This window comes from Petromyzon marinus, chromosome 36 (genome assembly GCF_048934315.1).
Source record: "Petromyzon marinus isolate PM22_M1 ecotype Great Lakes invasive population chromosome 36, UKy_Petmar_22M1.pri1.0, whole genome shotgun sequence".
Lineage (NCBI taxonomy): Eukaryota > Metazoa > Chordata > Hyperoartia > Petromyzontiformes > Petromyzontidae > Petromyzon > Petromyzon marinus.
This window is the reverse complement of record NC_133702.1, coordinates 4762101-4789451: the sequence shown is the minus strand read 5'-3', so window position 1 is coordinate 4789451 and position 27351 is coordinate 4762101. Positions and strand designations below refer to the sequence as shown.

The 27351-nt window shown below is 44.8% G+C and overlaps 2 protein-coding genes across 4 annotated transcripts in view; both read left to right on the top strand.

Annotated features, from left to right (window-relative positions):
- LOC116949383 (protein FAM3C-like) overlaps positions 1 to 9597 on the top strand; it is a 33125-nt gene extending 23528 nt beyond the window's left edge. For both annotated transcript variants that reach the window (XM_032966650.2, XM_076072052.1), the window contains exons 5-10: positions 307 to 430; positions 1697 to 1755; positions 3926 to 3976; positions 4467 to 4551; positions 7791 to 7917; positions 9256 to 9597. In XM_032966650.2, the coding sequence (XP_032822541.1) occupies positions 307 to 430; positions 1697 to 1755; positions 3926 to 3976; positions 4467 to 4551; positions 7791 to 7917; positions 9256 to 9345 (536 nt within the window). In that variant the 3' untranslated portion in view covers positions 9346 to 9597. The remainder of the gene's footprint in view (positions 1 to 306; positions 431 to 1696; positions 1756 to 3925; positions 3977 to 4466; positions 4552 to 7790; positions 7918 to 9255) is intronic.
- A 3042-nt stretch (positions 9598 to 12639) lies between these two features.
- Positions 12640 to 27124, top strand: UBA3 (ubiquitin like modifier activating enzyme 3). 2 transcript variants are annotated; one of them, XM_032966651.2, is made up of 18 exons: positions 12640 to 12751; positions 12894 to 12932; positions 18059 to 18179; positions 18366 to 18446; positions 18718 to 18800; positions 19288 to 19368; positions 19708 to 19751; positions 19889 to 19953; positions 20905 to 21060; positions 21705 to 21807; positions 22728 to 22841; positions 23183 to 23236; positions 23635 to 23671; positions 23773 to 23854; positions 24647 to 24747; positions 25768 to 25831; positions 26083 to 26137; positions 26801 to 27124. In XM_032966651.2, exons 1-18 carry the CDS (start codon positions 12738 to 12740, stop codon positions 26887 to 26889), a joined length of 1383 nt encoding a protein of 460 aa, XP_032822542.1. In that variant the 5' UTR covers positions 12640 to 12737; the 3' UTR covers positions 26890 to 27124. The 2 variants fall into 2 exon arrangements, with proteins under 2 accessions (XP_032822542.1, XP_032822543.1); XM_032966652.2 differs by lacking the exon at positions 12894 to 12932.
- Positions 27125 to 27351: the final 227 nt, after the last annotated feature.

The following is a 27351-nucleotide window of genomic DNA, read 5'->3' as shown; positions in this document are numbered from 1 at the left end:
CATATACACTCGCACACACTCAAGACGCACGGAGAAGACGCGGTGTCGCTGTCACCCAGTTGTTACCGACTGATGGCACACGCAACAGACACATCGTTGTCCCTGGCCCTGCTTGATCCCCGGCGCTCAAATTCAGATGCCTTATGAGGCCAGCGTATCATGGTTTGGTTCTGGCTGGGCACAATCACGTGGGCGGTAGAGAAACATCAGTACCATGAGGGCTGCTGTGCTGGTTTGGCTCGGATGCGCCGGTGGAACAGGGGGGGCGATCGTCTTTTGCGTTTGCGCGTGCGTGCGTGCGTGCAGTCCCCATGGTGGTGAAGAATGACTGTGACATGGAGAAGCCGTGTCCTCCCAACAACTTCGCCTTCCGCATCACGAGCGGCGCAGCTGACGTTGTGGGTCCCAACATCTGCTTCTGGAACAAAACGTGAGCAGAAGCTCGGGCTGGAGACGCACTCACCAACGCCGTCATTCGAGAGCCCAAAGGAAGGGAAACGCTTCTTTGTTCTCTCACGTGTCCAGGCTCTCACGTGTCCAGGCTCTCACGTGTCCAGGCTCTCACCTGTCCAGGCTCTCACGTGTCCAGGCTCTCACCTGTCCAGGCTCTCACGTGTCCAGGCTCTCACCTGTCCAGGTTCTCACATGTTCAGGCTCTGGAACACGAGGGACTTTACGCCCTGACCCCATGCATCTGACTCTTCGATCCAACCATGTGTCCGACTCATGAATTATGCTCGCTATCATTTGTGCTCATTATATTTGTTATGTTAGTCGGTCAACGTTGACACGCAGCAGCTTTTGTTTCAGCAGATAAACAAGATCTACTTTTTAAATCTCGTCAACAAAGTCATGGTTGGTTGGTTGTCCGTCGTTATAGGGGCAAGAGTCCTCCACCTACGCCAAGGGGGGGCCCCTTCGGCGCCATACAGAAAGGGCAATAATTTAGCGATGACATCAGTTCGACAAGCATGCAGCGTGAATACAATTTAAGTGCAAACACTGCGCTCGAACAGCTATTTTACGCAGCTGTTCAGGATATTTAGACTTTTTGTGTTCAAAACGTCCGTTTCGATATACAAATTGTCAATCACCGACACTATGCCTATTACCATCTCGATTATTATTATCAATGCGCTTGTATATGGAAATTATTGGACACAATGCACATTTTGCTACAGGCTACGGGGCTACGTAGTGGGCAGTGCAGCAAAAGCTATCGTTGTACTCTGACGTGCTCCCGCGTCTGCTCTTGCCGACACCAACCCGCACTGACCTGCGTGGTGAAGTATGGTCAAATTGCTCCCATGCCCCACATGGTGTGAGGAGGCCCTCATCCAGCCATGGATTTATAAAATGGCTCTTGACAGGTACAGTATATGTACATGGGTGTACTATTTTATAATCAGCAATGTGGTGCTTTATTTAAAACGTATTGCTAAGCTCATGACACAATCTTTCAAATTGTGCATGACAAAAGCAATAATTTACGATTATTTTTGTTTTAGCTACTGTTACATTTGGGTTAATAGAGAAATGAGATTGAAAAAGTGAGAAATAATAAAAAATGGTTAATGAGACCAAAACTAATTCATTTTTGAATAAAGCTATGAACTAGATTTAACTATTCCTTGAATCTCTGGGAAAGGGATTTTAATAATTGCGTACCTACTAATACATTTTTTTATTTTTGCAGTGTGATGAGCAGTGTGCTGAACAACGTAGGAGTGGGATTAAATATCGCTCTAATTAACGGTAAGTCCTGTATGTATGTTGACTTTGGACTTCACACTACAGTACAATCTTAGGCATTGAACACAAAATGCTGTTCCATTGCATCAGAATTTGCATAGGTCAAAGACTTTATCGGTGCCAAGATGTGTGGTTTTCTTGGCCGGCACAGGATGTAGCTCAGTTTGCAAACTGCCAGACTGGAAGTTGTGAGAACGTGAGTTAAAATTTAGTCCAGCGGAGGTGGATGGGGTGACTCAGAGATTGAGCGCTGAGCTGGCATGACTCTTGTTCCCATCCAGGCAGCCGCCGATGAGTAAATTGGTTTCTCGTGTGTAGGTGAGCTAATGTTCTCAGCACAGTCACTAATGACTGCAACAAAAAAATCCATCACTTAAAATTTAGTTCTGCGCTTATATTTTGCCCAATTTTTGCCCAAGCTTTAAATCGAAATTTAAATTCGTCGGGTGGAGAAGTGCTACTCTCTACTGTGTGTACAATAGGTCACTGGTAGGTACCTTAGAAGTAACTCTGTAGTATCTGCTTCCGTGGGCCATTCTCTTACCCCATGGGCTTGCACTTCTCCACAAGAGATCCGACTGGAAACTTTGTCTCATGACATGATGCCGATGGCGCAGTCAGGATAAAACTACGGGAGAAATTATAATGTGTATTTATTCATTTTAGCTAGTGTTGGGTTCGCCTCCATCATCATCCCCATGGGTTCAGGAGAATGAGAACCACCCAATGAGGATGCTTTACTCAGTGGTTTATCAACAGTGATCACTCCATGGAGATGCTGGTCCAAACTACAGGTAAGTGGAGCCTAGTGTTAAAGAGCTTCATAGCTCATAGGGTTATTCCTGCTTAAATACAAGATCTATGTCTAATGTTGCTATTTCCACCACAGATTCAGGATTGCTCGCAAAAAAAGCAATACCCAATGCCTGTTTAAGGAAGGGGGCACATTTTAATGGCAATTTTGCCGAATTAGATTTTTTCAATGTTAATTCCACTTTTCATCCAGGAAAGATTCCCTCTGAGTCATCGTGATGCTTTATCAGGAAGGTGCCGCTTTGAGTTGTTTGACTTCGTTCTGTGTGCGGCGGCGGCGGCCCGGGGGGGGGAGGGGGTATTGCATGTGCGACAGTCACCAGAAGCACACACAAGTTCACGATCACGTTCTGCTACACCGCCATCTGCTGGCCACGTTGCAACCCTCCCTTGATTTCACGGGGTCGTCTTTTCGTGGTCCCACCGGCACACACCGCAACCCTTCCAAACATTCTGGGCTCGCAGCGCACCGGTTGCTAAACACTGTGACGTGATGCCCGCCCCCCCCCCCCCCCCCCCATGCTTGCCTTATTCATATTAATCTTCAGAAATGCTGTCAAAGTTAAATTCATTCCAGCTGATTAGGAACAAAGGCGCAATGGAGCCGGCGTCAAGTTAAGGTCTTTAACGAGCCACGTAGCATGGGCGGGCGATGGGGACATGCCGACCGAACTTCTACGGTATCCTTTTAATTTTTACAAGCTACATTCGATATATTAACCTGTCAATAGCTGTGCGGGGGGCTGGACACAATGTAACCCGACCCACTTGCACAATTAAGGCGATGTGTGCCAACGCAGCCTGTTTGATCTGATGTACACACGCGGCGTGGAAACTGGAGCGGAATTCCAACGGTTGAAGAAAGCGGATCAAAAAATAATAATCCCGCTGCGTTTCGCGTTACGCAGTGGCTTGGCATCGCGTCTGTGGGCCCCCCTCTCCCGTTCAACGAAAGGTCACTTCTACGGGTTTGCCCCGTGAACGTCCCTGGTCGTGTTGAATAGCGAGTGAGTGTGGACATGCGTGCGTGTTGCTCAGGACCGGGGAGCGGTGGTGTAGTGGTTAGCGCGTTGCGCTACGAACCCGGCGCAGGAGTTCGATTCACCGCTCACGGCCTAACACCGGTGACGATTAATTTAATCGGTCCTGGGCCTCCCCTAGGTCGACTCAGCCTCAAGTGAGTAGCTAGTGCGGTGTGTAAACCTCGTCACTAGGGAGATAAAGGCGGCCGGGCGTGGTGCTGGTCACCCACCCCCTCGTGTGCCGTGCCGGCTTGCATAGGTGCTCGCTAACAGCACTTGCCCCAACAGTCTGTTAAAGGCTATATGGGGGATCTTTGTCTTTTGTTTTTGTTGCTCAGGACAAACGGGACAGGTGACCAACACTGGGCACTTTGACATGTGGCAAGGAGGTAAACCTGTGAATCTATTTCTTCATATTTTATCACCGGTTAATATTCAGCATAATACAATTAACGTGTTTGTTTCCTGAGGAAAACATTACTTAATGCTGCATTGTATGAATACTTATATTGTTCCAAATGCGACATTTAAAACATTAAACTGTGTGCTCGGCAGCAGCATTGTTAAGTTCTTTAAAGCTGTAGGTTTGAAAGTGCCTGTCTGTTTGTAAAGTGTCTGTTTCATATGAATTTAATTTTTTTTAAATAACAATTCAGAATCACAGATGTGTCCATTAGGGGTGGGTCAATTAGATCCATCAGCCAAAAGGCTTGCCAGGCCATCATTTTTAGCAATACAATCTGTCTTTATATCGCGTGTCGATTGGAACTGGGACAAAAATAAATGTGTGTTGTTGAAGTAAGGTGCGATTGGTGTCACTACACACACACACATATATACTGTTACATCAGTTTACATGGATTACAAACTCTCTTGCAGATGTAAAACTACTGATCGAGTTCCTGAATGGGATCAAGGAAGGCACGATTGTCTTGTTGGCAAGCTTTGACGATCCCTTCACAAAGTGAGTGCGCAATGTTATGGTGAACCATTGGGAAGGATGCCCGCGGCCTTCAACGAGGCCTAGAATTTTAATTAATGTGCTGTGTTATTTCTTCTTCTTCCTCCTTCTCCTTTTGCTCTTCTTCGTCTTTCATATCGCAGGGTGATCAGCAATGGTATTACTGGACAGTATATATATACTAAATAAACTTGGCACATTTAGAAACATGCGTTTAGACTATTTAGATGAATTTGCTGCTTGAAATGCCCAAATGATAAGCCACTTCGTTGAGCTGTCATTTGTGGCCAGGTCGCTTCTGAAAAGTAATTTAATACCTCAGTTGGCGCTTGCCTGGTAGGAATGGGAATGGTTTAGTGTTTTATTTGTGTTTACTTTCCTTTGCACTCGCATCGTGTTTTTGTATTGATTGTTGTTGTAGTGTTCTTACCAGCCCCGACTGGACATCTGTGAAAAAGAGCTTCATGGCTCATCGGATTCCCACTGCAGTATAAATGCATATTCTGATTCTGATAATAATCCCAATTCATAGCACATATCATTTACGCGCTCGGAAGAAGGGCCACTTCCAAATAAAAACGTTATCCCATTCTATATTGTTTATTTGTAAAAGTCATAATCAATTCTCGCATGCACACTTTTTTTGTACACTATATCGATCGTAATAGTGTATTTTAATCGACAATTGAATGCATCATTACATGCCTAGCATATCAAGTAACATGTACAGTTAACTCTTAATCATCCGTGGGCAGATTATCAGGGTTGCGATGTAACTCTGCCTGAGAATAAATAAAAGTTATTTTATGGGCACGCTGGTTTAATTATTAGTTGCCCGTCACCCATCTAGGGTCAGTGACTCGGTACACACGTCACCGCACACATCCACAATTAAACTGATCACTTTAAAAAGCGATAAAAACACATACTCTTGTCTTCTTCGTCCTCATTACATGTAGGCAACCATGAATGACGTTGTTTTACATCTTAATCCACGTATGCTTTTCATTATCCATAATCTTTTTCTATTGTCCACGTCTCCACTCCCCCCCCCCCCCCCTTACATTTAGCCCTCATAATAGAGAGTTCACTTTGATTCCTGTGGCTGGGAATCGAACTTGGGTAGGGAAGTTCTTAGCGCGGTGCAGTAAACACTCTTTCTCCAGAATCATCACTTTAATTTCAGAATAATCAATTTCCCGCAACTTAAATTTGCACGGTTGGCTATGTACGATGCGAAATAAGTTCAACACGCATACATAATTTATTCATATTGAGCATAGTATTAAATGAGTAATATTTATGAGTGATCTAAAAATTATCCTTCTTCATGTAAATGATTCATACATACTGTCGGTCTAAAGAATACACCCCTAGTCTACATATTATTTTAATGGTGTAATTGCATGCTTCACTGCTGCATCTGTACACTGCCTTCACGCCAACTCTGCTCATCCTCGCAGCAGCTTTTGGCTGGCCATTGTTGTTGCGCTTTCAGATGCGCATCTGCGGCCGTCTGGAATGCTCTTCCTTCCGATATTAGAATGCCACTTGAGCGCTGCAATTTTAAATCTAGATTGAAAAGTAATTTCTTTAGAACTGCTTGCTGTGTTTAGTTTGTATTGTCCTTCCCCCCGCACCTCCGATTAGCACGGTTGGCTACGTACGGTGCGAATTTTTTTTAAACATACCTACATTGTATTTCCCTTTTGCTCCTCGCCTGTGCTATTAAATGTCTTGTTCCCATCTTTTTCCAAACCCACCCACCATCATCACCATACTAATATATGTGTAGTGGTTGACTTCACACGGACGAGTTCTTCTTTTCTCCGACGGCAATTTTTATTACAAAACTCTTCACATTCAACACCCGTGGTGACTTCAACGTGTTTCTCTGCTCGCCGCCGCTCGCTGTCTCTCCCCTCTCTCGCTGTCTCTGCCCTCTCCTTGTCTCTGTCTCACTCTGTGTCTGTGTCACTCTGTCTCTGTCTCACTCTGTATCTCGCTTTCTCTCACTGTCTCTCCTTGTCTCTGTCTCTCTCTCCTTGTCTCTCCTTGTCTCTGCCTTGTCTCTGTCTCTCTCCGTCTCTCCTTGTCTCTGCCTTGTCTCTGTCTTTCTCCGTCTCTCCTTGTCTCTGCCTTGTCTCTCCTTGTCTCTGTCTCTCTCTCCGTCTCTCCTTGTCTCTGTCACTCTCCGTCTCTCCTTGTCTCTCCTTGTCTCTGCCTTGTCTCTGTCTTTCTCCGTCTCTCCTTGTCTCTCCTTGTCTCTATCTCTCTCTCCGTCTCTCCTTGTCTCTGTCTCTCTCCGTTTCTCCTTGTCTCTGCCTTGTCTCTGTCTCTCTCTCCGTCTCTCCTTGTCTCTGTCTTGTCTCTGTCTCTCTCCATCTCTCCTTGTCTCTGCCTTGTCTCTGTCTCTCTCCGTCTCTCCTTGTCTCTCCTTGTCTCTGTCTCTCTCTCCATCTCTCCTTGTCTCTGCCTTGTCTCTGCCTTGTCTCTGTCTTTCTCCGTCTCTCCTTGTCTCTGCCTTGTCTCTGTCTCTCTCTCCGTCTCTCCTTGTCTCTCCTTGTCTCTGTCTCTCTCTCTGTCTCTCCTTGTCTCTGCCTTGTTTCTCCTTGTCTCTCTCTCTCCGCCTCTCCTTGTCTCTGTCTCTCTCCGTCTCTCCTTGTCTTTGGCTTGTCTCTGTCTCTCTCCGTCTCTCCTTGTCTCTCTCCGTCTCTCCTTGTCTCTGCCTTGTCTCTATCTTGTCCTTGTTCCCTGTTCCACTGCTAGCCTGTTCTGTCTCTCATGTCTTTTCTCTCTCTCTCTCCTGCCGATCATCTGCCTGCTTCTGACCTGCTCCATTCCAGTCCCCAGCAACAACTCAACTCCCCGCTCTCCCGTCCCCGAATATATCCCCGTCCTCGTTAACTATCAATTAATTAAGCGGCGTCCCCAACGACGCCTCGTGTCGCTGGCCCCTGCCGTTATGACCCCCATCCCCCGACAATGTGGCGTCACCTTGCCCCTGACAACAACAACAACAACCGGCTAATCACCGCCATGCATCTGTAGGGGTGAACCCACTACACATCTCATACCAACTTACTGGGCCATCTCCCTTTCGGCGTTTCCCCACGCCGCACCTGTCCGGCCCGACACGACCCCACTGTCCATAACTCGCGCGTCTTTACAATCCTCACTGTATGCGCGTGTTAATCCACTACATCCTTGTATCCCCACTACATCTATGTATCCCCACACAGGCTAAATGATGAGGCCAGGGCACTCTTTGTCAAGCTGGGCAGCTCAATCGTCAACTCGCTGGCCTTCCGAGAGAGCTGGGTCTTTGTTGGTGCCTTGGGCATCGAAGGGAAGAGCCCCTTCGAAGCGGTACCATGAGAAACATTCACGCATATGGATTCTGTAACGTTTTTTTATTTGCAACGTGTGTTTGTTCGCGGACGTATTTAATTATCATCAATAACGTTACGTTTCAAGCCACACAATAAGATTACATCATAACGTCATTGGGGAGGGGAGGTACGTCTCCACCACGCAAGAACAATCCTTGTAGCGCTATTGTTTTTCATCTCACAAGTTTAGGGTAACCCTTTGATTAATGTGGCCAGTTTCTATAGGGAAAGCCTCGACTAGCAACACAACTTTTGAGTATTTGGCTGCTATAAATGTTCACACGATAAGCCACTTCGTTGAGCTGTCATTTGTGGCCCGGTCGCTTCTGAAAAAGAGCAACGTAGCTCAGTGGGGCCTTACCTGGTAAAATAATACAAAATAGTTTCATTAACTTTTTACTAAACCTCCAATCATGTTAGATAATCTTTACAATTGTATTGACCCCCTGCATGACGGACAGAGATCGCTCATGAAGACTCTTGGCCTTAGTTGCAACGCATTAAAACTCATTGTGATATTCTGGTAGCATGAAGTTGCAGTTCTCAGCCACACAAAAGTGTGCACTTGCTATTGCTGTAGTGCAGTTAAAATCTCAAACAAATATATCATTTTTAAATGAGTTACAAAAGTAATATTTGGATACATTCTAAAATTAAGCATTCAGAGTTGGCAGGGAGGTGAACCAGAGGTCACTTTAAGGGATTTCATAGGTATCTGTGTGACACCTGCTTCCCCGGGGCCGTTCTCGAACACAGCGGGTTGCATTGCATTATTCTACGAGGGATGTGAATGAATTCACGTGACTTAACGCCCTTAGCACATTTGGGATACATATTCTTTGGGTCTTTCGGTAAAGTCACGTATATAGGTTCAAAGAAAAGAACGAAAAAAACTACGACGTTTCGATCGCGACACAAGCGGTCGTCATCAGGAAAAGTTTTTCCTGATGACTACTGCTTGTGTTGCGACCGCTTGTGTTGCGATCGAAACGTCGTAGCTTTTTTCGTTCTTTTCTTTGTACCTATCTGCGTGACTTTACCGTAAGACCAAAAGAATATGAATTCCTGCAGTTTCGAAAGCTTTAAGTCGAGATTTAATTGGGATACAATTTGGAGAAAGGCAAAGAAATGCTACTGAACCCAGGAGTCTGTTGACCACTGCCAGTAAAGGAATGTAATCAGAGTATTGCATCTCAATTGGTTCTCTCAGCTGCCTCTGAAACAGAGCGTCCGAGCAATTGATCAGTCTAAAAAAATCTTCCGGCTAACCGCGCTTCCTCCCGCCCCACTTCTGCCACCTCTCTCACCTGTTCAGCGGCTGGAAAACAAGAAGGAGACCAACAAGTACGACGGCTGGCCAGAGATGGTGGAGCTCGAGGGATGCATTCCCCGCAAGCTGACATGACGGCACCCGTTCAAAGCGACCCGGAGCGATGTCCCGCATGACACCAGCGGAAGCGAAGGCCCCGCTCGCACACCCACAAACGCCTCGTGTGATACGGGTCGCGATCCGCCTGCGCCCGGGGGAGTCGTTGCAGCGATCGTCAGACGGAGAGCGGTGTTTCCCATCCCAAACTTTTAAGCTACTGTGAGTCTCGGAATGATTCGACTTTGGAGATTTCCTCTGCTGCTGCCATTGTGGTTATTGATTGGGTGGTGGGGGTTTGGGGTGGGAAGAAATGTTCGTGGTTTGTTGATAATCACTTTGGGAAGCAGTGTCAGACACAACATTTGACTCGTATTTATTTGCGGGAAATGATACCAACCTTCCCTTTGCCACACATATTGCTTTTATGTGTATTTTCTTTCATTGGTACTGTACTTTACTTTTTTTATATTCGGGGGTCTTGCAAAGATGTAAGAGAAGTTTATCATTGCAAATGTACACACTTCTGGAATGCATCGATGTCTCTTTGCACTACCGTGGTACATTTCCCAGTTCGTAATGTGTGCCTTTTTGTGCTGTCAAACTAAACTCTCCGTTCAATGAAACGGTCACTAAATAGATAATTATCAGCATATATGACTTTATAACGTTGGTGTGATGTGTGTGGATTCTGATAATTTCATAAAACATTACTTTAAAGTATAGCTTAAGCGTTTAAATAGATTTTGTACTGGAAGACAGAGCAAATGGTGTACGATATTTGAATGTAGGTAGTTATGGTGTACTGAAATTTCAGTTTTATATGGATGTAATTGTTTTTAAGATAATTGAAGGGTAAATGTGTTTGTCAGAATGTGTGCTTTCTATTTTGATGTTATACGTATGAGTAAAATCTAGAAAAAGTGGACTTATATTTAATAGATTCTTTTGGGGGGGGGGATTTCTTGGTATAGAAATGGGTATTTATTTGCAAAAATTGTGTTGCAAAGTCAAAGGTGAAAATAAAAAATAAACGTTATACCTTTTTTGTCATTCATTTTGCATACATGTTGAATACATAATATGGATTTATGCATGCATTTAAATAAATAATATAAGCAACCTATGTATCAATGTATAACTTTGCAAACGATACTGCTAAATGTCAACTAAAGCCTGAAATGTAGCCCCTTAGTAACAGCAGCTATCACAACCTGTTGTAAGCATTGGTGGTCGCTCATCCAAGCAGTATATAAGCTCATTATAAGCTTTAAAAACAATTACATGTACTCTCATGCAGTATATGTACTGGATATTGTGTACACCAGTACATAAAGACGTATACTGCAGTTGTACATATGAATTGGACATATTGTCCCAGGACTTCTGAAATTATGTGAATTTGCTTTCTTGGTTAAAAGTTAAAATTAACTGCATTTTCTGTCTTAATCTCTGTAGTTTAGCACAGATCGATGAGTTTCACTGTAGAATACATACTTTTAATCTAGGAGTTTGTTTACTCCACTGTCTATGACCAAATATCCATATTTAATGCACCCTATTCTGCCCACTCTTAGAAGCTAAGCAGGTTTGAGCCAGCTTATAAGTGTAGTGACATATAATGGGTCACTAAGGCGCCTAGCGCCATCTACCGACAGAGAGGAATAGTGGGTATAGTAGCCCTCTCTGCCAGCAGAGTATATGATGTCATGGAAGATGTCTCTGGGGCTGGCAGAGTAGGGGGCCATTGAGGACGTAGTAGCCCAAAGGTTACAGAAGGGGACATATGTTGTAGGGCCCAGAAACTTCTAGTGAGTTCCAGAAGGGGGCGTGGCCGAGGGCGGAGCCAGTCAGGGGACACGTGGAAGGCGATCCAGAACCTTCTGGTGGGTTCTGGATGGGGGTGTGTCCGAGGGCAGAGCGGGGCCACGCTGAGGGGCATAAAAGGGGGGTCCGGGGCTGCATCGGGGCTGTTTGCTGGAATGGAACCCGCCATGCTGCGTCTTCTCTTCGGTCTTCGGTGTTCGTGTTCGGCATCGTGGGTCAGGCAGTGGTGGGGCCGTCCATAAATGACGTCACGCATTTGGGGGGTTGGGGGTCAGACATTTGTGACGATGTGTGACGAGGGGGGGGGGGAGTTTGAGAAATGTGACGTCACATCAAAATGCGCAACTTTAAATAAATATAGACAACACGTTCTACTTCATTAAATATATACTTTTTAATAAATGTTTTCTCCTACAACATCAGAGTGCAGCGCCACATTAAATACGCACTACAATGACAATAGTTTAAAGCGATTTGAAGCATGTTTTTATTTGGGGGGGGGGGGGGCAGAGCTTTGTGACGTCATATTTGAGGGGGGTCTGACTTTTTGTGACGCCGTGTGACGAAGGGGGGGTGGTCAAAAATCGCGTGACGTCATTTATGGACGGCCCCTGTGCCGACTGTCTCTCAAGTGAACCCACTGCTCAAGTACTGACCTGTGACCTGCCTGTAAATAACAGGTGTTATAGGCATTCGATCGCTGGAGGTGGCCAGTAGATGGCAGTGCGGATTGTAAGTACCCCTTGTGTGTCTCTGCGTTGTTACTCGCTCATCGATGGGACGACAATAGTTCCAATGCACAACTCTTCAAGAATAACTTGAGAGAATCGGTGACGATTTCCTGGGGAAACGATTGATCATGATTAGTATTAGCACGCTCATTTGTTTTGGACGAACAGTGTTCGATACTATGCACGCATGTCTTAAATACATCCATTTCAAAATGCAAAAGCCACATAATGGCAATGAATGCCTCTTATGTAACCACGTGGGAGCCAATCACAGCACAGTGTAGTATTCAGCAAATGCCAGATATTGGTATGAGCCCGTTTATTAGGTACAATTTGATTGCGGCCCTTGTACATTTTAAACGGTGCACGGCCGCTTCGCCAACTCGACGATTGAACGAGTTACAAAAAAACAATTCACCCCCTCCCCCCACCACCGCACTTAAAACATTCCCAATAAAAATAGTCCCTCGATATTAATCGATAACGCTCTCGTTTGCGGTGACGTCGGCCCCCACGCCGAAGTAGTTCCGGTCTTGCGAGTTGGTTGGGGTGGTGGTGGGGGCGGGGTGAGGGGGCGGGGCGTGGTGAGGGGGCGGGGGGCGTGGTGAGGGGGCAGGGCGTGGTGAGGGGGCGGGGGGCGTGGTGAGGGGGCGGGGGGCGTGGTGAGGGGGCGGGGGGCGTGGTGCGGGGGCGTGGTGAGGGGGCGTGGTGAGGGGCGTGGTGAGGGGGCGGGGGCGTGGTGAGGGGGCGGGGCGTGGTGAGGGGGCGGGGCGAGTCTTCGTTAATCGCCCGGATTATATTAAAGGAAGCGTCTCCGTCCGCGCGGTGCTGCGGCCCCCCCTCCCCCCGAATGCCGAGCGAGGGCGGAGGAACATGGCGGCCGAACCGTGAGTAGCGCGGCCCCGGATGACTCTGCGACCGCGGCACTCAGCAGCAGCTAGGAGGCTCCAGCTCGCCCGCCTTTGTCTCCCCCCGTCTGTCTCTCTCTGTGTGTCCCATTCCCCCCCCACCCCTCGCCTTCGTGTGTAGGGAGAAGAAAAGAAGTAGAGTAGAGGAACACCCGCACAAGTCAGTGGCCGTACATTTTTTTAAAATTGTTTTTAAACAAACAAAAAAAATTTCGTCTTTTTTTTCTCTTTCACCCGCCGCTTAGCGCAGTCGCGTGTGTCGTTGTGTGTCCGTGTTTACGCATTGTTGGCGGTGTTGTTGTTGGTCGTCCTGGGGAAGGCCATCGCTATAGCCGAGAGGAGTCGCCCTTTGTGTCGCTTGTTTGTTGTCGTCTTATCATCATCATCATCCCGGGTCGCCCTCGACGCCTCGCGTGTCACTAGTCACCCTGTCACTAGTCACCCTGTCACTAGTCACCCTGTCACTAGTCACCCTGTTACTAGCGACCCTGTTACTAGTCACCCTGTTACTAGTCACCCTGTCACTAGTCACCCTGTCACAGGTCACCCTGTCACTAGTCACCCTGTTACTAGTCACCCTGTCACTAGTCACCCTGTCACAGGTCACCCTGTCACTAGTCACCCTGTCACTAGTCACCCTGTCACTAGTCACCCTGTCACTAGCCACCCTGTCACTAGTCACCCTGTCACTAGCCACCCTGTCACTAGTCACCCTGTTACTAGTCACCCTGTCACTAGTCACCCTGTTACTAGTCACCCTGTCACTAGTCACCCTGTCACAGGTCACCCTGTCACTAGTCATCCTGTCAGGTCACCCTGTCACTAGTCACCCTGTCACTAGTCACCCTGTTAATAGTCACCCTGTTACTAGTCACCCTGTCAGAAAGTCACCCTGTCACTAGTCACCCTGTTACTAGTCACCCTGTTAGAAAGTCACCCTGTTACTAGTCACCCTGTCACAGGTCACCCTGTTACTAGCGACCCTGTCACTAGTCACCCTGTTACTAGTCACCCTGTCACTAGTCACCCTGTCACTAGTCACCCTGTCACTAGCCAACCTGTCACTAGTCACCCTGTTACTAGTCACCCTGTTAGAAAGTCACCCTGTTACTAGTCACCCTGTCACAGGTCACCCTGTTACTAGCGACCCTGTCACTAGTCACCCTGTTACTAGTCACCCTGTCACTAGTCACCCTGTCACTAGTCACCCTGTCACTAGTCACCCTGTTACTAGTCACCCTGTTACTAGTCACCCTGTCACTAGTCACCCTGTCACTAGTCACCCTGTTACTAGTCACCCTGTCAGAAAGTCACCCTGTTACTAGTCACCCTGTTACTAGTCACCCTGTCACAAGTCACCCTGTTACTAGTCACCCTGTCACTAGTCACCCTGTTACTAGTCACCCTGTTACTAGTCAGCCTGTCAGAAAGTCACCCTGTTACTAGTCACCCTGTCACTAGTCACCCTGTCACTAGTCACCCTGTCACTAGTCACCCTGTTACTAGTCACCCTGTTACTAGTCAGCCTGTCAGAAAGTCACCCTGTCACAAGTCACCCTGTTACTAGTCACCCTGTCAGAAAGTCACCCTGTCACTAGTCGCCCTGTCACAGGTCACCCTGTCACTAGTCACCCTGTCACTAGTCACCCTGTCACAAGTCACCCTGTCACTAGTCACCCTGTCAGAAATTCACCCTGTCACTAGTCACCCTGTTACTAGTCACCCTGTTACTAGTCACCCTGTCACTAGTCACCCTGTCACTAGTCACCCTGTTACTAGTCACCCTGTCAGAAAATCACCCTGTCACTAGTCACCCTGTCACTAGTCACCCTGTCACTAGTCACCCTGTTACGAGTCACCCTGTCACTAGTCACCCTGTCACTAGTCACCCTGTCACTAGTCACCCTGTTACGAGTCACCCTGTCACTAGTCACCCTGTTACTAGTCACCCTGTCACTAGTCACCCTGTCACTAGTCACCCTGTTACTAGCGACCCTGTCACTAGTCACCCTGTCACTAGTCACCCTGTCACTAGTCACCCTGTTACTAGTCACCCTGTCAGAAAATCACCCTGTTACTAGTCACCCTGTCACTAGTCACCCTGTTACTAGCGACCCTGTCACTAGCCACCCTGTTACTAGTCACCCTGTTACTAGTCACCCTGTCACTAGTAACGCTGTCACTAGTCACCCTGTCACTAGTCACCCTGTCACTAGTCACCCTGTTACTAGTCACCCTGTCACTAGTCAGCCTGTCAGAAAGTCACCCTGTTACTAGTCACCCTGTCACTAGTCACCCTGTCACTAGTCACCCTGTTACTAGTCACCCTGTTACTAGTCAGCCTGTCAGAAAGTCACCCTGTCACAAGTCACCCTGTTACTAGTCACCCTGTCAGAAAGTCACCCTGTCACTAGTCACCCTGTCACAGGTCACCCTGTCACTAGTCACCCTGTTACTAGTCACCCTGTCACTAGTCGCCCTGTCACAAGTCACCCTGTCACTAGTCACCTTGTCAGAAATTCACCCTGTCAGTAGTCACCCTGTTACTAGTCACCCTGTTACTAGTCACCCTGTCACTAGTCACCCTGTCACTTGTCACCCTGTTACTAGTCACCCTGTCAGAAAATCACCCTGTTACTAGTCACCCTGTTACTAGTCACCCTGTCACTAGTCACCCTGTCACTAGTCACCCTGTTACGAGTCACCCTGTCACTAGTCACCCTGTTACTAGTCACCCTGTCAGAAAATCACCCTGTCACTAGTCACCCTGTTACTAGCGACCCTGTCACTAGTCACCCTGTTACTAGTCACCCTGTCACTAGTCAGCCTGTCAGAAAGTCACCCTGTTACTAGTCACCCTGTCACTAGTCACCCTGTCACTAGTCACCCTGTTACTAGTCACCCTGTTACTAGTCAGCCTGTCAGAAAGTCACCCTGTCACAAGTCACCCTGTTACTAGTCACCCTGTCAGAAAGTCACCCTGTCACTAGTCACCCTGTCACAGGTCACCCTGTCACTAGTCACCCTGTTACTAGTCACCCTGTCACTAGTCACCCTGTCACAAGTCACCCTGTCACTAGTCACCTTGTCAGAAATTCACCCTGTCAGTAGTCACCCTGTTACTAGTCACCCTGTTACTAGTCACCCTGTCACTAGTCACCCTGTCACTTGTCACCCTGTTACTAGTCACCCTGTCAGAAAATCACCCTGTTACTAGTCACCCTGTTACTAGTCACCCTGTTACTAGTCACCCTGTCACTAGTCACCCTGTCACTAGTCACCCTGTTACGAGTCACCCTGTCACTAGTCACCCTGTTACTAGTCACCCTGTCAGAAAATCACCCTGTCACTAGTCACCCTGTTACTAGCGACCCTGTCACTAGCCACCCTGTCACTAGTCACCCTGTTACTAGTAACGCTGTCACAAGTCACGCGCCGTGAGTTGAAGCCTAAGAAACGCCGCGTTCGTCGTGTTTTGTAATTTCAAAGTGTTGATGACCTCTCTCTCTCTGCTATTTTTACTTTTATTAAGTTCCACCACTACACCGCCCCGCCGCGTCCCTTTGTAAATACGGAATTCACGTTAATCAGTACCATCAACATGCAGCTCCCCTAAGTCAATGAGAGGGCACATCTGATTTCAAGGCGGCACAAAAAAAACCCGTAACAGTTACCATCAAAAACTGGAGGTGGCTCCTGATTACAGACTTTTAAGAGACCATGTTCATCAGGTGTCTAAGAATGTTTTAGTTTAATACTATATCAAGGCATTGGGTAAACGTATACTGTATGATTAAATGACTATACGCTAGTTGACAGCCGAAGGTGCTCTTGGTTAGATCTTCCCCGTGTGTGAAGCACTTGCCATGACCTGCTAGGTTCACTGGGAAGGACATAGCCATTGTTCACTGAGAGACACTGCCATTGTGAACCTAGCTCTTTCTGTTGTACAAGTCCTCTGTGCTTGCATATACTTGTTTTTGTATGTACAGTATTTAGTTGTCTTAGTGTGTCTTTGTGTCTGTATCTCGTGTGTCAGTGATATGTCTGTCGGTTGTTTATTTGTGTGTGCCTGTATCTTTGCTGATGTGTGTTTACATTGAATTAATTTGCCCATATATCTGTATGTGTGATGTCTGATATCTGTGAGTGATATCTGAATTAGTCTTGGCCCTAAGGGGCAATTCAGCCCTTCAATTAGTATCTGGTGGTGTGGTGTGTAAACAGCAGCACGTGTGATGGTGCTGACCACACCATATACACTTAGTGCGCAGTTCTGGCCTTTATAGATCCTCGCTAACCGGACTTACCCCAATAGTATTTGTAGCATCTTTGTATATGTGTGTCAGATACTCTTATTTCCAATTAATTATTGTTGGAATAATGTTTCATTATTATAATTGTTTGGAAAATTATGCGAACGCACAATGAATGCTAACGAATGATACTTAATCAACTTTTATTTTTTTTCCTTCGGAGACTGGTCTAATCAAAAAGCATGAAAATGCATTGCTCTAATTGCAAAAATCTGATGGCAGTGGGTCACGAAGGAAGAACATGTAGGTTTTGGCAATGGGAAGTTATTCAACTTGTGTGAATTAAAAAAACATGGTAATTTGGGCGCATAGTTTTTAGTTAACAGCCTTGTTGGATAAAGGCCTCTTACCTGCCGTGTCAGTCATGGGAGTTGTTTGACCAGACTTCACCATGCTGGCCAATGCAGGCTAGTAAAAGGGGGACCAGAACCTGTTCAGATATCACTCACCACTCGTGCTCACTGTGGCCTGGAATAAAACGCAGGTCACCTGGCTCATATCGCAGTGTGAAACCACTGCGCCACTCATCCATCCCATTAACTCAAATAAGTTCCGTTATTTTGGAGACGTCTAAATGGAAACCCTGTGAAAATTGTATTATCCATCCCAGATTCAATTCCAGGCCACAGTAAACGACATCTGTGAAAATTGGTACCGCGCCACCCCAAGATAGACGCAAATGAGGCCACACACCATCCATTTGTGTGTCATGTTGGTTTTAATAGGTGCCCACTTAGAAACATTTGTCACAACAGTATGTGATGTGAAATAGAGTAATTTTTTTTTTACTTTCATGCTTTTAACATGATGAAATTATGTGCTACGGCAATGTGTGCATGATTATTACACCAAAAATCACCTTTGTTAGTCGGAATTGGCCAGTGGTGAATGGCGCCACAGTTGTGTATCTGCAGGGAGGGAAGGGAATTCACGAATGGTGACGGGTGCTGGCTTTGTCATTGTCCTCTAGCATGGCGGTAGAGAGCGGCTGTGTGGAATCGATGGACTGGGATGGGCGCTGGAACCACATCTCTAAGTTCCTGGAGCGACCTGGTCCTTTTACGCACCCAGACTTTGAACCCAGCACAGAGGTGCCCAGCTTTGTATAAATTTTGTTATTTTCTGATTATATATCCTGCTACAGCTTCCGTCATTGCTTTATGCATTGCATTTGTGAACTTAACAATTGTATTGAGTAGTTAAAGGTGAGGGTTGCTGCTAACAGTTGTGTGAGCGTGGAGGTTGTTGTTGCTATGCTTTTGGGTTACTATCCACAGACTCTCTCCTTTCTCCTGGAGTCATGCAAGATATTAGTTCTTGGAGCTGGTGGCTTGGGCTGTGAGCTGCTGAAGGATCTGGTAAAGTTCTACATTCATAATTTTCTTCTGAGAAGGCTGTTGTCCACATTTTTAACCAGGAGTGGTTAAGCCACTGCAAATTTGTTTTCTGATTTTATTGCCGTCATTTTCAAGCTTGCACTGTTATCATAGTAGGTGTGAACTTTGAAACAGAGAGACAAGTAAAACGTGTCGTTTAACCTTTGAACCCTGCCATCAGTGCTGTAGAACTTGTGTTATTTCTTGAGTATTTATTGTACGGACATTTTTTTAAATAACTTTTTCTTTCCAGGCACTGTCAGGATTTAGACAAATTCATGTTATTGACATGGACACGATCGACGTCTCTAACCTCAATCGACAGTTTCTGTTTCGGTGAGTTTTGAGAGCAGCCGTTGGACAGCTTTACACTTGAACATGTTAGCCTCCTATTGGCCTCTCTGAAATGTCACTACCAGGGAAATCATGGTTGCCATGATGGTCTGAAAAACCATAAATATGACTTAGTAGATGTCTCTTGCTTGTCTTTTTGCCAGGTGTGCTGGTGCATGCCTGTAAATCCAGCACTTTGGAGGCAAGATTTGGTGGATCATGTGAATTTGTGAAACTCCCATACTTTCTAGGCACCAAGGTAGTCAAGATATATCAGTACTGCAAGTGGATTAATTAATCTGCCTGTGTAGAGATTTCAGTGTTATACACCCAAAAATTAGTTGGTATTCTCCAAGACCTAAAGTTTCTTCATGCATGAAACGCATTGAAGGAATTTGTTGATAATCTCAATGCAGGGCTTTCCTGAAAAATAGTTTGTAAACTCGGTGGATAAATAAATGATGTTTTTATTTGCTGTGCTGCACAACAGGCCCAAGGACGTCGGCAGGCCGAAAGCCAACGTGGCTGCAGAGTTCATCAACACCAGGGTCCCAGGCTGCAATGTCATGCCGTATCCCTCATTTTCAAACGTGCGGTGTTTTAACCGATGATAATTTTTCTGTTGCGTGGTTCCTAATGACACTTGCAAAATATAATTCTCCTGTCTATTATGTGGGAACCGTGTATGGGTATTTGAAAAGCTCTCAAAGAGTGATATGTAGTTGGACAACTAATAACTGTTTTTACAAAGTCATTTTAAAATTATGGCACCAAAGGTGGAACCGGGTTAATGCCATATTAGAGCACTGAATCGCTCCCACTGAGATAGAGCGAGTTTAAGAACTGTGTCCTACTGATGTTTGTTTTACTTGTGAAAGCATTTTTCATGCTTCTTTAATTAGTAACTCAGACATTTCAAAAAGATTCAAGAGTATGACGAATCATTCTACAGACGTACGTATTGACTGTCCACACTTGATATAAAATCGTTTCCAATGGTTAAGTTTAACCAAATGCCTACCTTATCTATGACTTTCTCTCCTGTAATATTTGTCTTCATTTGAAGAATTTTGTTGTGTTTCTATCTGCAGAGTTTCACATCATTGTGTGTGGACTGGACTCAATTGTTGCAAGAAGGTGGATTAATGGGATGCTGGTAAGTTTTTTTATCTTGAAAAAATCGTCCAGGGTCACTTTAGGGCTAAGTATTTATGATCATCGTCATCATCAACTGTGGTCAATCAACTGTCAGATGAAGGCCTCCAAAATCCCACCACCTCTCAATTCCTGTGTTGTAATTCATCTAATATCTGCACACATGCTCGTTTAATTACTTCATCTCATTGGTGGATATCCTCGCTATTTGTTTTCCTTGGCAGCCAAGCCCACATTTTTGTTAGTTTTTGGTTATCTTTAACCTGTTTTCATTTATACTTTCCTTTGTCATTTTAAATAAAAGCATGCATCTCCCCATGCTTCATTGTCCATTTTTAAATATTTTATTTCCATTTTGTTTAATTAGTAAACGTCTTTCTGAACCATGTCATAGCAGGTAGTGCGCACTGTTGAATTGCTTTTGAGAGAGAGAGAGGAACCCATGTATCGGATAAATAATGCAAATCCGAGACATAGTGACTGAAGATAAGTTGACTCAAGGAAGAATACATCGCTTGTTTTGCGCCCGAACGTCGTGATTTAATTTATTTTATACCTACGTGACTTTACCAAAAGAACCAAAGAGTATGGATCCCTGCAGTCACTAAAACTTCAAATCTAAAAAGAATACATCACAAAAAGTGTGTATGGCTACTGGATGAGAGTGGGGATGGAATGGGAGCCAGGGGAGGAATTGCGCCCACCAGGATCTCCACCATAGGGATGAAGCGATGAGTAAAACCATGTGCTGGAGTGAAATGGGTTGTCTTTGTGGGATAGTGGAGAGTGATGACAACATTGTAAAAGCTTGTATCCAAGAGTGTATATCATATGGCTGATGATGAATTTTCCTTGTACAGTAGCATTGATCTGATGCAACCATGAGCTCACCATGTCTTACATATATAATATGTGAATTGCTGACTCTGCTTGGTTTTGCCACTCCTTGCAGATGTCCATGCTGAACTTTGAGGACGGAGTACTAGACCCCAGCACCATCATCCCAATGATTGACGGGGGCACCGAAGGCTTCAAGGGCAATGCCAGGGTGGTGCTACCTGGCATGACGGCCTGTATCGAATGCACCCTGGACCTGTACCCCCCACAGGTAGAGAGAGTGGCCATTTTACTGGTAGATAATTGTGGTCTTAACAATAGTGACAGTGTAGGGTAAGGGATAAGATTGGTGGTAATATAGCAATAAAGTCAAAGATATGGTTTGAGGTAGAAATTGGAATATTGATAGCATTGTGGCTATGAGTAGTATCACAGATTTAGCTTGAGAGAGGGTATATGTTTTATATGTAAAGTGATAGTTATAAACAGGCATATAGTTATAGATCATGGTGAATAGAGTAAGCACATTGTAATAAAGGCACACTGTGTCAAAGAGAGGCTTTTTATCTCAAGTAGGAACTAGGCTTATCACTATCCCTCTGTGACACAGTGGTAATGATTCACTAAACCAGGTTCATAGTACGTACATTCTTAGCGATGCACCAACATTTGAGTATCTTAAGAAGTACAGATTTCAGCCTTCACCCTATTTCAATTTATTTACTATAGATTAATTATTTAAAACCCATTTACACTATCCCATCACTCGTGTAGACATTGCCAGTTCCATAAATTCGTCTGTATTGACATCTCTCTCAGTGGCACGAAAATAGTGAAGTAAAAGAATGCTTGAGAGGAATTGTAATGATGGCTGCTTGCACTTTGCTCATTGCACATGTGTATTGTACTCCACAGATCAACTTCCCTATCTGCACTTTAGCTTCCATGCCTCGGCTGCCAGAGCATTGCATTGAGTATGTCCGCCTTCTGCAGTGGCCCAAGGAGCAGCCCTTCGGAGGTACAAATGTAGTAGCAAACCCTCGTTTTAGTCCTTCACAGGTAACCGTCTTTCAAGAGTTGGTTGGAACTATCCAAAATGCATGTCATGCAATGAAAGAGCGTGGAGTGGTGATGCATGTGTAATGTAGCACTCGGAGACACTGTCTTGTTTAAGTATGTATATATATTTATTTCTATTACAGTCTGCCCGACTCGGTGGCATGTTAACGGGTAGACGCGATTTGACTATGTACAGTGGGTTACTTTATGTAACTGCTACACGACGTTCACCGATATAGCTGGCTGACTATATAGGAGCCGATGGAGTAGCAGCTACGGCGACGATATGTAATCTCTCCCTGGTCTTCCAAGACGATAAGGCGACCCGCTTCCAGACAGTGAGGACGATGGTCCAACTTCGAATCCCCACAGCAGCCCTGAGCCCCACTCCACGTTGTCTTTTATCTCCCCCTCCGGCTCAGCCACGCCCCTTTTCCCCGAACTCTCTCTCTCGCCTCATTTGCCCTTGCCTGTTCCTGTCACTTCAATTATTATTTATGACCACTAGACCCCGTACTGTCCTTACACATGTATGACACTCAAGGCTACTAAACTGCAGGGTGGCCAAGATGCAGTTGTGTTTACCAAGCGGGTTTGTGACTCAATCTGTGCGAGCCTTTGTTTTCCCTTCATATGCATGTTTATCTCCAACAGGCATAACATTCCCTAATTGATCATTTGCCCAACTTCCTCATGCAAAAGCCTCTGGACTCAGGGTCTTTAGACTCAACGAGGTTTTCCTGGCTCAATATAATAACAGGACAGATGCACCTGTGAAGAATTTAAATAATTTAAGAATTTCAACAATTTACAGTCGTGTGGTGCCGTGTGGATGCATGTTCGTCTCTCAGCTCATGATCATTTTGTGCTCCAATAAAGATGCTGTGGCCCTGGACGGAGATGACCCAGAGCACATCCAGTGGGTTTACCAGAACTCACTGGCAAGAGCAGCAGAGTTCCACATCACCGGGGTGACGTACAGACTCACACAGGGTACGCGCCAGCCCTGTTTCCTCACTGCGGGTATCAACTAGTATGTATATAAAAAGGGATTGTCTATGTTGTTGTCCTTATTTCGCATCGCACGTAGCCAACCGTGCTCATCAGACGTGCGTGGGGAAGGACGGCACATGACTTGTCATGCGTGAATCTAAAGATCGAACTTCAATGAATAATGCTGAAATGTGATGCTATCGAATGATCTTTCAAGTAAGGCTCTTCTTAGGTTTTTCATTTTAAAAGATCGCAAATGTTATACTGCATAATTTTATCTCACTTTGTGTTGTTTTTTGAATATAGCTGATAAAGTGTATTATTGGCTTTTTGACTCCTAGGGGTTGTGAAGAGAATTATCCCAGCTGTTGCTTCCACAAATGCAGTTATTGCTGGTGAGTTGCTGCTATACCTCCTTAATTTTTATAATCATTCATACAGCTTAAATGGTTTTAGTGATTAATTCTAGGGATGCAGTTATTACTGAGCAGCATTGGTGCTCATGCATCCAAACAACATCTTAGTCTTTTAGCCATTTGCATCAGATTGTTATTGGAGCAAGGAATTACTTCAGGGCATGCATCGGTTTTGGTTTCATGGATGTAGTTTGTGCACTTAACGTGCACATCGATAAATGTAAAGCAATGAATAATGTATCGTGTTGTGTTTGGCTAGCGTGTAATCTGCATTGCACTCTTAATCAACGTAAAATGTTTAAATTCTCTGCTCACAAACACGGTATGCTTAGGTAAATTTTTACTGATAAAAAATATTACATTTACATTTTTTGTAGCTGCCTGTGCAACGGAGGTGTTCAAGATTGCAACCAGGTAACCAAATCGTTTTCGTTCTTCATTTACATACATTTAAATTGTGGTGCTGATGGTCTGATGGATAAACATGCATTTCTAACATTACGGCATTCCTGCAGCTCCTATGTACCGCTGAGCAACTACATGGTGTTCAATGACGTGGACGGGCTGTACACCTACACATTTGAAGCTGAAAGAAAGGTGTGTTGGAAAAAAAATAACAACCCTTTGTTGAAACAAGAGGGGGGTGGGACTTGGCATTCTCTCATGTACATTTCAACCGTGGGGCCTCGTTGGAGAGGTCTCTTCGGAGTTGGCAAGTCACTGTGCTGGGGAAGGCTCCCCTGTTATTTGTGTCAATTATTAATACATAGTTCTCTGTGTTAATTGAGAATAAGGGGGCTATGTTGGCTTCAATGAAGAATATGAATAACAAGAGTATGAACAATAGTCACCTGCATGTGACAGCATCCTTGTCTGATTACTTATTTGTACAATAGTCGGCATGTTTAATATTTCTGTAATTAAGTTGTCATCACACTATGATCAGTCTAAGAATAATCTGCCCGAGCGAATTTACACGACAGGAAATTTATTACATTACGTTGATTTACGTTTGTACAATATTTTAATTTGAAATAAACAAAAAAAATAGTTTTCTGATTTCAATTTGCTTCATTTCTGTACTTATTTAGTTTTGCTTTTGTCATTCTTCAAAATGTGACCATCCCCATGTGTCTTGAGTTCTCAGCTGGTTAAACAAATAAGCTTGTCTAAATCCCATTGCAGATCTTTACTGTAATTACTCTTAAGCCAAGTTCTCACTGATGGTGTGAAAAATGGTGTTCTGTTATACTGTAAAAAGGGTAATTATATTTGTCATGAGACATGCGCCTCAATTGATTATTTCAGCCTGAGCATTTTTGATGCAAATATAAAATGATCAAAAATGACCTACAGTGTTTGAAGTAACCGGTTAACCTTCCCCAACAGGACAACTGCCCGGCGTGCAGCCAGGTGCCACAGAACTTGGAGTTCTCCTCGTCCGCCCGCCTCCAGGAGGTCCTGACCCATCTTACTGAGAGCACATCTTTGTGAGTTTCTGCATTGCTGTACACAGACGCCAGACCAATTTCCTGAGCTACCCATTCTTTCACCCGTTTTGAATATAAGAATGATGAAAGCACCATTCCACGCATAATTCAACATCAGCCATGATTTATCCACTGCTGGAAGAAGGCCTCCCAAACCGTCGCCATCTCTCTTTGTTGCGATCCAACATCCCCATCTAAATGCTGCACGTGAGCCGGATTCTTTGCTCCATCGTCATGATGGAGGCCCTCTCGGGTGTATTCTATCCATTTGGATGCATCTACGTTGTCTTGACCACCAGCCGTGATCCCTTCTCGCGATGTGACCTGCCCATGCCCACTTCTAATAAAAGTTAATTGCGTCTGTAGTTTACATATGGTTATCTTCCAGTTAGTGTAATTCGAAGCACGTACCTCCTCGATGCTTCTTTTGAGCACATTCAATTTTTTTGTTCTGTTTCCTTTGTCAATGTCATGCTAATCCATGTCATAATTGGTACTATTCACTGATTGAAAACAATATTTTTCAAGCACTATGAGCTAGAAAGAGGAACACATGGATCAGAGAACCATTGCAAATTTGAGATGTCTTATTCACTTTTAATGAAAAATAAGGGGCATGACACGTTATAAAGGATAATTGCGGATGCATATGAGATTGGTGCTGTAATGGCTGCCAGGAAAGAACGCATGTAAGATGACAAACACTTAGATCGGTGTTTCTTAACCTTTACTGCAGACTGGACCCCTTTGGTTCTCAGAAAAGGCATCTCGTTTAACACGTAGGCTTTCACGACCAATATCATCCATAATAGAGGTTTTTGGGTTAGATCGCATAAATATATAAATGTGTCATTAAAACCCGCCACCACCCGACACTGCCAACTAGTTAAGGGTTGTCAGTAAACAGAACATACCAATTCATCACAAGTACAGCACACCGGTGTGTTGGATAGCCAAGCCACAACATTTAGATTGTACTCGGATTGTAAATGGAGGGACCATGTACCTTTCTCCCCACAGTCAGATGAAGTCACCAGCGATAACTGCAACAGTAGATGGGAAAAACAAGACTCTGTACATGCAGGTGAGTGTTTAATTATTTATTCAACTTGTTATTTGTATAATTTTCTTGCTGTTAAAAGTGATTTTCTTATGAAATAATTTGCTTCGTTTATGGATGACATGTTGATGTGTGTAAATAAAAGTAGTCTTTGAATAACCACTATTATCCATGAGTAACCTTAGAATTTAATTAATATGCCAGTAATCAGAACTCTGCCATAGCTTTTGGCAACCAAACGACTGAATTGCATTAATATATTTTTGTTCTTATAGACGATAGCATCTATTGAGGAAAGGACACGACCAAATCTGTCAAAAACCCTTCAAGGTGAGCCAGCGTTATTATTCTCTGTTCAGAGATCATTTAACAGTGTATTTTTACGTAATTTGATGGTTTAAAGAGCCATAGATGTGACTTGTGATTTGATGTCAAATATTGTTGACACTGCCCTCCTAGCATCAGAACGAATTATGCTGACAAGCTCGGGTTAGAAAAGTAGTTTATCTGAACCTCTGAGAACCCTTTGCAAAGGATGCTATCCTAGATTTTTCCACGCCACATTTTCACCAATTACGTTTTTGCAGAGTTGAGTGAAGAGAGAGGGAATAGAAAAATCGGTGCAGCACTTTATAAATTAAACCACCTATTTAGACTAAATTTGTAAGAGAGATCTGGCCAGTTGGTGCTGTGGTTTGTGGACATGACTTTCAAATCTATAGGTTGCCGGTTCAAATTCTACCTGGGGGTCAACTCGGCCTATCATCTCTCGAGGGTTGATAAAGAGTACTACTTTGGGCGAAGTCACTGTTGCGCATCCTATGGATTGTCCCCACACCATGTGAATGTGGAATTCCCATCACCAGCTTTTCCCTGTAAATGGACATAAGTGCTGCTCCAATCCTCATTTGAAGACAACTTTTGAAGAACATTTGCCCCTTGTTGAGGAGTGAAAGATAAAATGTAAACTAAGTGTGGCTTTGTTTTCCGCAGAGTTGGGTCTTACAGATGGGCAGGAGTTGGCAGTGGCTGACGTCACCACACCTCAGACTGTTCTCTTCAAGCTTCACTTCAGCAGTTGATGACCTCTCACCCAATTCACTAACACCCACAAGTCCCCATCATCGGTGCTTACGAGTCCTCTTCCCCCGTTGCCTGAGCGCGCATATAATTGTGACAGCCCCTTCGCATCTGAGAGTTGTTTCAATGTAATCCAAAAGTATTTTATATATATTTTTTATTCCTACCTCAATTTCCCAAATTTATGATCTGTTCTTTTTGTAATTTAAAGTGAAATGTCTCCAAATAATATTAATAGGGTTACATTTTGTTCCTAAGTCATGGCTGTCAAATTGCTGAAACCTTGTGGTGTGGGAAACACTTATTACTCGGCTTCCTGTTGGGCACCAGATAAGACCTAAGCAACAACTTACCATTATTAGAAAAGGACACGACCAAATCTTTTGCTAGACAGCATCACTGCAGGTATTTGTATATCGTGTTACCCTAAACTGAAGCTTAAAGCCCATGACAGATGTTTTCCA